The 14,398-nt window shown below is 38.6% G+C and overlaps 1 protein-coding gene across 3 annotated transcripts in view; it reads right to left on the bottom strand.

Annotated features, from left to right (window-relative positions):
- Positions 1 to 14,398, bottom strand: part of pdlim5b (PDZ and LIM domain 5b) — a 33,003-nt gene that overhangs the window by 16,872 nt on the left and 1,733 nt on the right. For all 3 annotated transcript variants that reach the window (XM_029515660.1, XM_029515662.1, XM_029515663.1), the window contains exons 2-3: positions 11,974 to 12,079; positions 2,183 to 2,334 (exon numbers count right to left, since the gene is read on the bottom strand). In XM_029515660.1, coding sequence (XP_029371520.1) covers positions 2,183 to 2,334; positions 11,974 to 12,072 — 251 coding nt within the window. In that variant the 5' untranslated portion in view covers positions 12,073 to 12,079. The remainder of the gene's footprint in view (positions 1 to 2,182; positions 2,335 to 11,973; positions 12,080 to 14,398) is intronic.

The following is a 14,398-nucleotide window of genomic DNA, read 5'->3' as shown; positions in this document are numbered from 1 at the left end:
GAAGAGCTCGTTGCTCATTCAGATCCATCAACTGAGATCTGCTTTGATTTACTGTAGAGCAGAACAACAGGAGGATGCTACTCTGGTGAAAACATGTTTACTTTTACCTAGCAACAGGGACACAACATAACAACAACTGGAAGAGTCTTTTTGGCAAGACAATCAACGGAAAATACAAGTTTTGAGTGGATTTTTTCTTTTCTTTTGTTACATAGATTTTCTAGTTATAGAATAAATCGTGTTTGACAGTACGACCTACTAACTCTAACCCTGATTTTCCAACAGTTTCCATTTTATGTCCAAAAGTTAATGTCTAACTCGTCTGTCTTTGTCGGACTTCAGTGTTTGTACTGAATTTTACTTGATGTTGTTTGTGTTTAAGTAAGCCATAGACTTCCCTCACTATCTAATCCCTGATCCTGAAATCAATGCAGAAAGAAGATTCATGAATGTGGTTAAAGCTTATACTCTATAGACATAACTTTCAAGCACTCTCTTCATAAATACTCAAGGTATTGAGGTTTAGATATTGCATGTAATCTGCCCCCTTCTAAAACTGATTGACTGATCATCTTTTTTAATAAAAACTTGAAAAATGAAATGAGCCACTCAGTCAATATATAGTTAATACTTCACCTAAAACACTTCTTCTTGTGCCACAGGATAAAGACATTTAATATTAACACCATCCAGCCTTGAAGAATAACAACATAAGTAAAACAAACTACAATCATAAGTCTTTTTTAACGAGGAGCCCTTTGTTGTTCAGAGGGTGATTTTTAGGTGTAGTTTACATGTGCTATGAGGCCAGAATGTTTGATGTTTCATTGTGCATCTATTACCCACAGTAGATTACATGCAGCTGTGGGACAGAGCTATTTTAGGCCTATTTTCCCACGATTTAAGCACAGAGGCTCCCCTCTGCTTTGATGTGGCGATGGAATGACAGGACATGCAAACCAGGCTTTGAGTCTCTGTCAACATGTTTTACAGTATTAAAAAGGGTGCGTGCTTCACATCCATTTGTTTGTGTCTGATACTAAAGATACACTTCTGCTGCAAAAAGGCAGGGTGAGCGTGAGTGTGTGTGTGTGTGTGTGTGTGTGTGTGTGTGTGTGTGTGCACGTGCGTGTGCGTGTATGTGGTAAAGTGCTTGGCTAGAATTCATGAGGAGGACTCGCACTATGTGACATTTCTGTTTGTCCATCTTCCTCAAAGTAAAGTACAACAACCAGCCATTTCATACGACAGAGCTTCCTTGTAAATTTAAACCATTTCTTGATGGACAAATATAATGACAGTGCAGATGTCGGCTTTCTTTTATGTAAAGTAACAATTTATTGCTGAGGAACCTTTGTACACCCGAGGTCTCCTTGCTCTTCCTTTTTGCTCATTGTGATCAGACGCAAACCAATGCTGAAGCCCGCTCTGATGACTTCTACAGATCCTGTGCCCGACGTTGCACAGCCAGGGAGAACATGTTTAAACCATTAATTAAGATCTTCACTGTAATAGCACAGAAATCTGAGGGTTCTTCATTTCTTCCGTGTGCGGTGTGTAGCTGTAGTACATAATATAACCCTTCTTATAATAAGGTATTTAAGTTGTCACTTTTGAACATGCCCTTACTAAAGATCCAAGGGCAGGATTTCCGATCTTGGGCATCAAGTTTAACTAGAATCTACCTTTCAAATAAAAAGTAATCACGACAAATCCAATATCATTCTTTTACTGCCAGTCCACTCTTGGTGTAATAAAGATCAGATTATATACGAACTGATGCAAGAAACAACAAGTTTACTCTCATCTTTTTAACATTTCAAAACTTCTCTGTTGGTCTTTGGGGCCATAGCATCTGTTGTGGCAGAACAGAGGACTGTTTTAAATTAGTACAACAGGAGCTCATCTGTTTCAAATGACAACAAGGCAAATTGAATAGAGCCAAATACACCAAATATGGCTATCAAGCTTCCTTCTGCAGCTTAATCACCATTTTGTTTGCCAGGTCACTACCTAATTAAATTTAGCTTCAACTGCACCCTTTACAAATTCTCAAGAAGGCTGAAATACACACAGATACTGTAGATAAATCGATAACATCAACAATGTGCATTTTCTGTTAGAAGTTAGAAAGACTTTAGGCAAACTGGAGAAGGGGGGCGCTCATGTGAGCAGACATTACCTCTGTAGAGTGAGATTGAGGCTGCCCGTGCAGGCCTTAATCTTGTTCTGGGCTTCTAGATGATTCATGCTGTCTGTGGCAATGCCATTAATGGAAAGAATGATGTCTCCGACACTCATCTTGGCTCGGACTGCTTTTCCTCCATCAGTAAGCTGCAATTAAACAGAACATGAAAACAGATGAGAAAATATGCTCATCATGCACATGGTCGCGCAGAATCAAAGTCACACCACATGTAGAGAAAATAACTGTCAACCTTTGACTTTTTTCTTAAAACACCAATTACTATGTTTTTTTTTCTTGTTATTGTGATTTCCGTGTGTGTGTGTGTGTGTGTGTGTGTGTGTGTGTGTGTGTGTTTTGTATTTCTATCTTAAAATCAGCTCCTGTTTCCTGTCTTATGTAACCTTTGCAAGAAGGAGAAGAGATAGGCATCGTACTCTCATCACAACATCCACAGCACATGATTTTGCATCTACCCAAACAGTATGCCCATTAAAAAAAACAAGCCAAAGCATTCCCACAGTCATGACTCACACAAACAACTGACCATTGACCACAAATCAAAACCACATGAGTTTGAATTTTTATAATGGAAATTAAGTGTGCACAGCATATTTCACTTATAAATACGTCTTATGCATTGGGATACGTTTGATTATCAAAAGGTAAGAAATACTGTTTCCATAAGAAACTCTAATTAAAATTCAAATTCAAATTAAAAACAAAACTCTCTAATTTCTAGACAAATTTAGATCCTGTATTTAATACACTGGCATCACTGCCAATGAGCAGAGCTTCAGTTTAAATTGTTTTTGCTTCTTGTGTCTTGAGCTTTGTCAGAGTAAATACCAGACTAAGTGTCTGTAAATTGGAATCTGCAGTTTCCCCCCTAGACTTTCATGGGACACATTCATTACTTTAGCTGGGTTTCCTCAGAATATTCAGAGACTTGAAGTTTCTCCGAGTTTTTCTTTGCTGTGTGATTCATTTATCACTGTGCTGCTGAAAAGTGCTGGTGCACAGGTCATCAGCCCCGAAGTGGTGTTTTTCTTTTAGAGCTTTTTGTCTGGACTTAGTGACAGTGGGTAAAAATCTTTTTCTGACCACATGAGCGAATGTTTTTCTCCTTGTTCTAAGCTTTTGTGTATTGAGCACATGTCATAAAAAAACTGACATTTTTATATTTCAAGCTGTGATGTGCTATGAATTAACTCTATTCCAACATGTATAAAGAGAGAATGGTTTTTCAAATGAAACAGATGAAATGCTTGATGTTTTCCGTTTGAAAAATGTAAAAAGTAAACCCTTTTTTTTACAGAAGAAAAAACATGGCAGCTTTAATTGTAACCAAAGCTCAGAAGCATACAGCCCTTCAACTGTCTGTTGACCAATGAGTAACGTAAGGTTTAAGGTCATCAACTTTCCATAACGTTGAGCCATGCATGAAACACACAGGAAGTAACGTGATTAGACCTTAGACATGAGATGAGTCTCTACCAGGTGTGGTGATCAAACAATGATTACACAAGACTGTACACACCTTGTCGATCACTCAGCACACACTTTCACATTAAAACCTGTACAGCCATGCTGGCTGTGATCATGCAGGAACAAAACAGAAGTGCATGTAACAAAGCCACTGCCTTTGTAACCACATCATCGTCATCGTCATCTCTCTGCTATGTCAAAGGGCAGACTTCATGGTGCCTGAGGCCTCAAACGTTTAAGCAAAAAATACACGCGTGGGAAATATTGGCAGTTCAGTGAGATAAGTATATTTTTTTACGATGGCTAAGAGCTGAACAGTAGAATACTTTTAAGATATATCTCCTACAAATATACATAAATAACATTTAAATGCATGTAGAAGACCTGACTTTCCAGTCATTTTCTGTGACTTAAGAGTATTAGCCCTGATTTAAATAATATAGTTGTGCTGTCCACTCCTACAAGATGTGTTCAGATTAGGTAAGTCCAAGACCTTTCCCTACTGCCAATGAGACATAAAGAAAGTACCATTGTGCTAACCCTTACACTTACAAAATAGGGGGGAAAGAGTGGGAGGGGGGTCGGGAGAGAAAGAAAGAGGAGGTGACATTGGTGGCTGTAGCAACTGACACTCTTCTCTGGAGTTCTGCTTTCTTTGCATCGTTCTTGAGTCAATTACATCACTGGAAGTGTGGATTGCATAGCTGCCACTTATGCATGCATACCAACGTCGAGGAAAGCTAAAATGCAGTGCAGCTCACAAAGGGGCAGGAAATTCACAACACAGGCATGTTTAAACCCTCTGACTCACTTGAGCACCCGGTGTCGGACACTGTCACACCTGTCAGCATTTACTGAGTTTGTTCTGACTCATTTACTTTCAGTAAAATAACTCAGCACAAAGGCCATAAAAGTGATGGCAAGCGCTTTTCAGTGATCGCAGCTCTGGCTTGCCGCTTGAGGGGTCAACAGCAGAGAAAAGCTGGTGAAGTGTTGTTGAAAGGACACGTCCTAAGGACACGGATCTCCACTTCTCAGTGTTTCCCTCTCTCTCTGGATATGAGAGAAAGAGACCTGAGGCTCTCTCTCCTTGTAGGGTTGTGAGAAAAGACAGTACTACATAGCTCTACATATGGTAATTGCACAACATGTACTATTCCTAGAGGTGAAGAGAGGACTCTTGTGACATTCCTAGAAAGATGCGTTTAATACGTTAGCAATGTTTGATATGTTGCTGATGCAGACAGAGTGCACTTCTTATACTTTCAATTGCCTTCTTTCACATGGATTTCGCATGGATACAAAACAAATCAATTTTACAGTAAGAATCCCTGGTATCCACAGCCTATAAATATAAATCAAGAGGGGCCCACAGCACTCGTGACAGAGAGAAGATAAGTAATGAACTCGAACTTTGGCTACTCCAGCTCTCTCAAAAGAGCAAAATGTTTTAGCAATAGCCTTTTACCAAGCACTGCTAACCACTTTGTAAAGATCTTATAAATTCAATCAAACTCTAAGCTATAGTTCAAACCTTGGCTGAGATAAATGTAAAAGGTCATTAAAGGAAGTTTTACACAGCGTACAATCAACACAACTTAAATCTCAAGGAATTAAAAGGCTGTTAGAGGTCTTTGTGTTTGTTTGACAGATGAGAAAGACATTTTTCAGTTGAATGAAGTGTCTTTCCAACTGCGTTTACATGAATGGGATTCCAAACACATAAAGGTTTAGCTGCTTCACTGCTGTGGCCTGCTCCCAATTGCTGGGTTTACTGCTGTGCAGTTACTGGTAATGACCAGCTGTCCCACACTCCATGTACGAGTGCCTCTGCTCCTACAACAAACTATATATTGCACAATACTCGTAGAAGTTTTTTGATGGTTTATGGCAAATCATAGGGCACACTGGAGACACTGGATGACATTAATAACTCAAAAACTCCTTGATTTATCTCTTTTACAAATTCCTTTGTAGGAAAAACTCCACGTTGGTGTGATTGTGAAGAGAAAGTGCAGAGGGATGTTGTAACTTTAAAACTAGGAAAATCCAAGAGGCACAGCTGAAGCTGAGAATCGGTCTATTGCTTCCACACGTCCCCAATCCATCTGTTACACAACCATAATTAAATTTAGTGACAAAAGCATGTAATAAAACTATCACTTTCATGCTAAATACTGTTCAGATGCAGATTTCTACTCACTAATAAGGCAATGAACAAAAATAAAGGACTGTAAGGTTCATTATTGGTGAAAACAAGACAAGCCAGTTCTGTTTAGAGGGAACGCAAAGTTGTCAAGGAGTTGATTTATGACCAAGGGCCATGGCAAAGAGAGTCTGTTCAGTAAACTGTAGCCAAAACTCCTAAAACACAAGAATTCTTCAGTAAACAGATATTTTCAAACCACTGATTTATGATTCCTTCTTATGTCAGACATTTTCAATTTCAAAGTGCATTTCGTGAGAGGAGAGGGTACTTCTATTTCAAGTACATCCTTTAAAATGGGACATGTTTAGAGTAAGGTAGCACAAAAGCATTATTGGGATACTAATCATCTTCCCTGATGCTACATTTGCAAATTCCTCTCTACTGTGGAATTATGGAGTAAGGAAGAGGGCTGTGGTCATTTCACGTTAGAGAAGTCATGTTACAGGAAGTGTCTTGTGGTGGGGGTTGAAGGCCTGTGAGATGCATGTCACGTCTGTGTAGGGTAGACTAAGATAGAAGACCTTATATGGAAAAGGCCTGGGCCTAACATTATGTCATTACAAACACACAAGGTATGATGGCTTACTTAGAAAAAGTTTCTAATTATAAAGCAGACATCAAAAGTTTCCAGTTATTAACAACAATGTGAGTTTTATGAGACAGGGATTTTATTTTTGTTTTTGTCTGACTTGAAATGTCTCCTCATTGTGAAACTCATCACTGAAGTATAATGTTCCCCTTTTGGAAGCCAGGAATGCATGCCTTTAACCTGTAAAGCTCATCAAAAAGAAACCATTTACCCTGCAGTGTCTCTGGCATGAAGCTGCTAAGAGAAACATATAGAGTATAGCACAAAGCAACATGCTGGGCTCACATAAGAAGAAGCCAAAAAGTACAGTTTATTGTCAAGAGATTGGACGTTTTCTCCTTTAAACTCGCACACCTGCAACATTTTTGCACAAACTGTTTCAGCAGTAAAGAGGAACAGATATGAGAAGTACACACTAATGGTGGAGAAAGCCGATGGGAGGGGACAAAACAGCAAGTACTCTTTTCCTCCAAGCCAAACATCCCAATTAAGCGCACTTGAACAGAGGTGGGCCGGTGGTTGTCATGGTTTGACCCCTGTCTCTTATTACATCAATCAGGCTGCTGGAAAACACGAGATGCCAGGCAGACCTACATAGGAGCTCTTAGTCAAATCCCCATGACAACGCAAACAAAACAGCACAAAGCAGTACCAAGGCCAACATTGAATACTGAATGCGCTTTGGTCAGGTCAGAATCAAACCCGATTGACTGGTGCTGGGCAGGCAGATGATATGAAAGGGCTTTCAGACATGGTGGGCCCTGAGCCAAGTGCCAGTACTGCTTTCTAACTCCAGCCATAGTTCATTCAGCTTTCCTGCAGGTTTTAGCCTGGGGCTTCTTGGCTTTATACCAAAAAAAATGGTAAGATGAGATTGTTAAATTTCACTTACTGATGGCAATGTGTTTGGACTGTACATGTTATTGACTAGACACTCACTAAACACTTCTTATATTGGCAGAATATGCCTCTTACAGGAAAATACAGAGTTGTTAAAATGACAATGTTTTATACCATGTGATACCTGTTATCAAGACTGAGTCACGAGCACTATTATCAGTGTCGCACAGGAATAACTGCAGTACGTAGTGCATGCTGAAAAAAATGAAGCATGAGCATGTTTTTTGTTTTTAAACATAGAGAGTCATTCTACTCAATGGAGCAAAGTGTTACTCAAACACAGAAAATTGATTATTCCTTTCAGTATCTTTAATCAAAAAGGAAAATAGTGAGCTTGATCAAAATCAAAATCAAGCTTAGTTATGCTTTAAAGGGCTGCCATAAAGCATTAGGGAGATTGAAAGCAGATGCCTTAATAAAACTTGGCAGACACTGCGGAGATCATAGTAGGATCAAACACACGCTGCAGATAACATTTTTCTGCCAAAGCCATATGAAACCTCAACACTTTATTAGGATCCTGCACAAAATCACAGCTTCTTAAAAAGCTTCATGTGACATGTTTATTTGTGAAGCTCATTTTAAAGAATAGAGTACACCGCTTTCTATTAAATTTCAGTTTCCATTTAAAAATACTCAGGGGAATTTAATAGAAGAGACAGATAAAGAATCACAGACAAACTGTTTGGCAGCTATGAAGCACTGACCACAGTCTATCTATCTTTTTGGTTTCCTGAAATGCGAAGAGAGTTTTTCATTGCTTGGTATTGTTTTTTCTGGATCTGAGTTCAACCAAATATTTAGGCTGAGCGTCAAACAGCAAGCCACATAACCCCTCAATCAAAGATCGACACAAAACAAACTTTTTTGAATGATTTTGTGGTATGTGGCATGAAAGTATATTTTTTAATGTGTTGATTAATTATAATTGAAATAATGATAGTAAAATGCCCATCAAGTCATCAAGTGGCTATTCTGAGCTGCTATTTTAAGCATGAAATTATAATTCTTTATTTGAAATTAAATTCAAAGTAGTTAAATCTTAGTAAAGTCTACTTAATTACACTTTTTAAAACAATTATGGAGAATGTGGGAAGAAGAAATTAAACAGCAGTTCTGGTCAGCTTTTCAAGTTTGGTATATGCTGGATTTTCATTTTTAATTTTTCGATCTCCTTTTATGTCACTTTTCTACAAGTAACAAAAGAATTTTTGAGGAGTTTCTAAATTATCAACAGAAATCATTATATTATTTTCACATCATACAGATAACATTAATATTATTATCCTTATTATTTTTACCGTCATCATCAACATCATAGAGCGAATAACATTTTACAGCTGAGAGGTGCTTGAGCCCTACTTGATCGTCCTCTTTTTGTTTTACCCCCAAACTGATGTTGGCCAATACATTATATCATCACATTCCTCTCCTTTTAGAATGAAAATAGTGTCACCATATTTTAAAATAAGCTTGTAAGTTGAGCATGAAAAATGAACACATCTGGCAGTGCAGAGCCTACTGCCAACCCTGAGCTAAAATTAACGTATATAATGTTTTCTCAATCTATCACATGCCACTAAACCAACAAACAGAAGGATACAAGAGACAAGAGGAGGAAGTGAGGAAGTCAATGGGAAAAGAGAGAAAAATTTCCCCGTGATGTCCTCCTACTGACCCACAATAACCAGATACTGATAGCCACATGGTAGGTTACTTTTTCTACAGCTTTTACAAACAATGTTATAATAGCACTCCCACTGAAATTAATAGAATTTTGAGTGGGAGACTTTCCATGTGGACACCTGTCAAGAAATTCCTAAAAAGGAGCTGAAATATCAACAAACAATGATGACAGCATTTAGGAGCAGAGATAAAGACACCCAGACTCAGAATGTACATAACCGTCCTCCATATTTCGTCCATGGTGGGTGGTCTCAGTTTTAACAGCTGAGTTGTCAAACGTTTAACCCAAAACAGAGTTATCACATTTAATAAACAAACACATTATTACGTTCACTGCCTCACAAATCATAATAGTTTTTGGAGAATGACTCCTGTTAACTTTTGTAATACAGGAGCATTTAGTATAGTGCACAGCACAATGCTATTGACCAATTTCAGATGAAAAGTCTGTTTAATTTAAGCCCTAATTTGCCATGATGACTTCTTGTGTATTTTGGAAAGATTTAGTTCTAATTATACTGGGACAGCCAATTCAATGTCACACAATACGTACGGATTGTGGTACGGTACCGCATGTACTTCACATTACATTTTGATTCACTGCTATCACAATGGCCAATGACAAGTATTCCCTAAAAGGCTATCTGGCTATGTGGCTATCTTGGGAGAAACCAGCCTTGAAGCCCATTCAAAGTCTTGAAGTTGAATATGGGAAGCATATGTAACGTCATTACATCATTACTCCACAGCAATTACATCCATCTAAGTAAAATAAATATAAGCTCCAATGTAATAGCAACAGATCCTTATTCTTTACTCCAAAGCTAGTCAATTTAACATTGTGGGCATCAAATGAACCTTGAAATAGGCCTGTGGTCTACTCAATTTTCTACTCGGTCTTCTAATGACGGGACCAAAATAACGGTTAAACTGTTGGCAGATGTTTAAAAATATGTACCTTGTACTAACTAACTATTGCCTTATATGGGAAATATAGTTAGTTTTATTTAGATTATGGATACAGTTCAGATTATTTGGATCATGAAGTCCTGATATCTGACATGTCATATTTAGAAAAATGTATGTGAATAAGTGAATGCGTGTACTTTTCTGCTTTAGTATGACCGTACGCTGTTACAGTAGGCAGTATCTTATGTGACATTAGGATTCTTTAATAAACAGAAAAAAGGAAGATTTATCTGTGGCACCTGCCTGATAAGAAGAAATCTGAACCATTGTGGTCATGCACAGGGCTGAAAATGTCACAGGAATGAAACAGACCAATAATGTGAGAGTCATGTTGCCTTGAAATACAGTGTATGTGGTATGCTCAAAAGGCATTCAACGTTTTAATGGTTAAACTAAAACCCATAAATAAACCTGTCAGAACTATTGTATAACATTTTGGATTTTATTAGATGCAAGGATTTTGTCAGGTTCTAAAATTTGACACCTTACTGAAGTCACCTGTCTCCTTTTGTTTTCACAGCTCTATAATAACATGACACGATACATCCCTGAAAACCACTGAGCCAGTTACCCATCTGCTTTGAATTTTCCCGGTGAGTTTTATACATTGATGTGTATATGTATATTGCACCATTTATATATATATATATATATATATATATGTGTGTTTTTTTTTCCTGGAAAACCTGTTTCAAATTAAGTTCCCTGTCCTACTGTAGACTCAAGAATTCCAGATGAGGCTGCATTTGGTCAGAGAAAATTTTCAGTTGCACGACAAAGATATTTCAATATCTACTCAAATGACTGGGCTTTTACTCACTAACTGTTCTGAGATATGAAAATAAGACGTCTACTGATAGCTACAAGTCACAATGACAACAAAATCTCCAAGGTCCCATTACTATCATTGTGGCCTATCTCCCATCTTATAACTTTCAGAAATTTGTAACTGATTCTGACAATGGCAGGATCAGTTACAGCGTCCTTACCTTGTTTGTGACATTGAGATAACAATTGCATAACAGGAAGCAGCAAGGACTAAAAACACTGCTCAGTTATTTTCAAACACAGTCCACACTGGGGGGAGACAAGCAGGATACTTTTAATCCTGTTTTACAAGAAGCCTGTTAGTATAATTGAAACGGTTGAAATACTCTTGAGTTAAAACAAGCTGCCTCTTCAGACACCAATAACAATTTTCACAACAGTTCCTTAAATCTATGCAACAATAACAGTGTTCTACAAACAACACCCCTTGCGCCAAACTCACAAATACAGTAACTACTGTGTGTCCAAGCTGAAACTGGACCTGCCTTAAGCAGCCCTTCTATCATCTCAGGGATCAAGAGAACCTGGTCAGCCAATTTGGAATTTATGTGGCCAAAAGTCCCAAGCAGTCATTACAAAATACTCTGTGGCTTTCTAGAGTTTCAGTCTGATGGGCTGTTTAAGGACAGGTTGTGGTTCCACTGCAGACCCAGTCTCCTGTGTCTAGCATCAGGACTAACGCCAGGGACAAAGGCCAAGACACTTAGCACTATCCGTCATCTGAATGGTCAAAATGACAGCAGCTGTTAACAGCTACTGGCTTATTCCTGCACATATATCTGAAAGACCATCCAAAAGAGACAGTTGTTTTGTTGGTTTTTTTTAATTGGCCCATGTTGTGGTTATGGTTCAGTTACGCAACATTATTATGTCAATACTCATAATGTTGATGGGAGGCTAGTCAAGAGCAACAGGGGACTGAGCAATAAGAGCCATGAAGGTGTCTAAATTCAGCAATGAGTGTCACACAGGTGATGAACGGCACAAGCACTTCATCACTGACTGGGCAAATGGCACAGGGGGCATGAATAGCATTCCTCAGAGGTGACTGTCATTTAGTGAAGGGTACAAAAGTTGGTTGTGTGTGTGTGTGTGTGAGTGCGTGTATGGCCCTCTCACCCGTGAGATGGTGAGCGGCTGACAGAAGTCCTTCCCTCCTTGCAGTCTAAATCCCCAGGGGGCAGGGCCAGCCAAGGAGACACTGTAGCTGCTGCTCATGATTCACCTGGAAACAAAATAGATATTTTTCACTTGATTGTGCTTGAATCCATATTAACGGGAGCATGTGGCTCACAGACAGGACCAAATATCTCAGGTACAAAAGAGAGTAAAGGAAGGCAAGAAGGGAAAAACTATGATGACAGGAGTATGCAAATAAAAACAGTGCATTGCAGTGTATTCAACCACAGTTACAAAATAGTCCAAAAAGTAGACCACACCAAAAAGCATAAATTAAAGATGTAACTGCTTGTTTTCCTTCCCTGTGAGCTGTAATCATCAACTTATCACTGAAGCACTGTAAAAAAAAAAAAAAAAAAAATCTACTCTTCTCTTCCCCATCATCTCTTCTTTTTCCAAAAGGCTGGGCAAGGATTTGTTTTTTGTCTTCACAGGAAGCTCAGACATGCTTTGGTGAGAAGCACCATGCCTGTCTCATCCTCACCCCCCACACTCATTCCTGCGGTTTAAGAATAGTGATTTGGGGATTGAAACACCTTGAAATAAAATGACCAGTACACATTTGGATCTTGCTAAATTACCGTTGAATTCTAGTATTTAATAGATGGAGCACTGGCCTTTCCCCAGACAGCTGCGGGGCTGTTGGGCCTGCATAGAGACACATTAAAGACAAGACACACCCTGGAAGACTGGGGATTTGTTAGAAATCAGCTTCACTTCACTACGGACTTAAAGTTTCGTGGGCAGACAGGTTGGCCTTGTACAGCCATAATTTTTAACAACTCACTGGCAAAGCTTGATTATGCACATGTGCATGCAAATTAAAAGAACAGTTCCAAAACTGAATCACAGCAAAGGCAGTAAATTATTTCATGCACGATTGCGTTTCATGGGTTGAAGCCCTAAGTGTCATGCATTCCTTTTACCCCTGAAAGATTGAAACTGCAAGTTATTTATTGGAAGTGAGACTCAGGAAATGCAGTCACATGTTCACAGTTAGTGCACTGTCAAATTTATCTGGTTAATGTCTGAGTAAATCAGAATACCATGTTTGCAAAACAAACTGATTTCTATGGATTCACGCTGCTGTGGTTCTGTGTGTGGCTGTTGGCACTATTTACAGGATGAGAAAAAACCACAGAGCATGTGGAAATATATCACCTTTGCCCCACCCAGCAGGAAGGGTAGATGTTGACATGAAAACATCACTTCAAAGGCTAACCCACAAGCACTACATGTCATGTACAGTACTTTGCAATAATAAGACACAGCTGGGTTTGGAAAGCATTGTTTATGGTTATCAGACTATTTATTTTTAAAAGGAAACCTACAACTTATAGTCCTGATATTATGAATTAAAGGTTTCTGCCAAAGTCAGTGAAAAAGGCGGGGAAAGAATCTGGATGTGAACAGAGGAATTTTATTAACAGCCAATTAGTGCTTCAATTGAAATTTTAAACTGCAATGCCAACGACAAAAATATAATTATTTCAGCTTTTTTCTGTCTTTCATTAACTTTTGCCAAGGACATAATCCCATGGCCCATTAATTGTGTCAATTAAGTCATGAACCAGAAAACAGGTTTATGACTTTCTGATTAGTATTTTGTGAATAGTTCTTGGTGTAAGGTAACTTTGAGAGTCTTGAAAGGTGCCCTAACAAATAAAATGTATTATTATTAAATTTATTAATAATCTCTCGTCATCCCAGAGGCATGCCATTTTAGGACTCTTGAGTCACAGTGTAGTCAAAATTCCTCAGAGATGGAGTACCACCTGTCGCAGCCCGTCACCTGTTCAGGTGTACCAGACACAAAAAATGAATCAGAGTGTCTGCCTACACACTGACTACTCATCATACCTGGAGGGTAATAGGCCCTTTAAATCAGAGAAGCCATGAATGGGTGTGAGGAAGTGGGGAAGAAGGCAAAAAAAATCACGTGTGAAAGGGATATGGAGGAGGTAGACACCTGAAAAGCACAGCGTAGTATAAATAACTCTTCTATTTTCACTATGCTGTCACAATCAAACTACTGTACCAAAACACAGATACACACACGCACGCATGCAGAATATGCAAGTCTATAATAAGACAGAAACCAATTGAAGACAGCTGTCTCCCTCTTCAAGGTGAACTACAGCTGATGGGAGCCAAGGAGCTTACTTTTAATGGAAAATTACAAGGCCAAAACCAATATCATTTTCCATACATTGTCATCAAGAAATTCAACCCATAGCCTAAAAACACTGCAGCCTTGTCTGAGAAATATCCTGTATAGCACTTGTAATAACAGTACTTATAAAGTATACATTTATATTTATAGATGTTTATACTAAAGCTGTTGCTGAATCCAATGTAGCCCAAT

Source organism: Echeneis naucrates, chromosome 12 (assembly GCF_900963305.1).
Source record: "Echeneis naucrates chromosome 12, fEcheNa1.1, whole genome shotgun sequence".
Classification (NCBI taxonomy): Eukaryota; Metazoa; Chordata; class Actinopteri; order Carangiformes; family Echeneidae; genus Echeneis; species Echeneis naucrates.
This window is presented reverse-complemented; position numbering and strand designations above follow the sequence as displayed.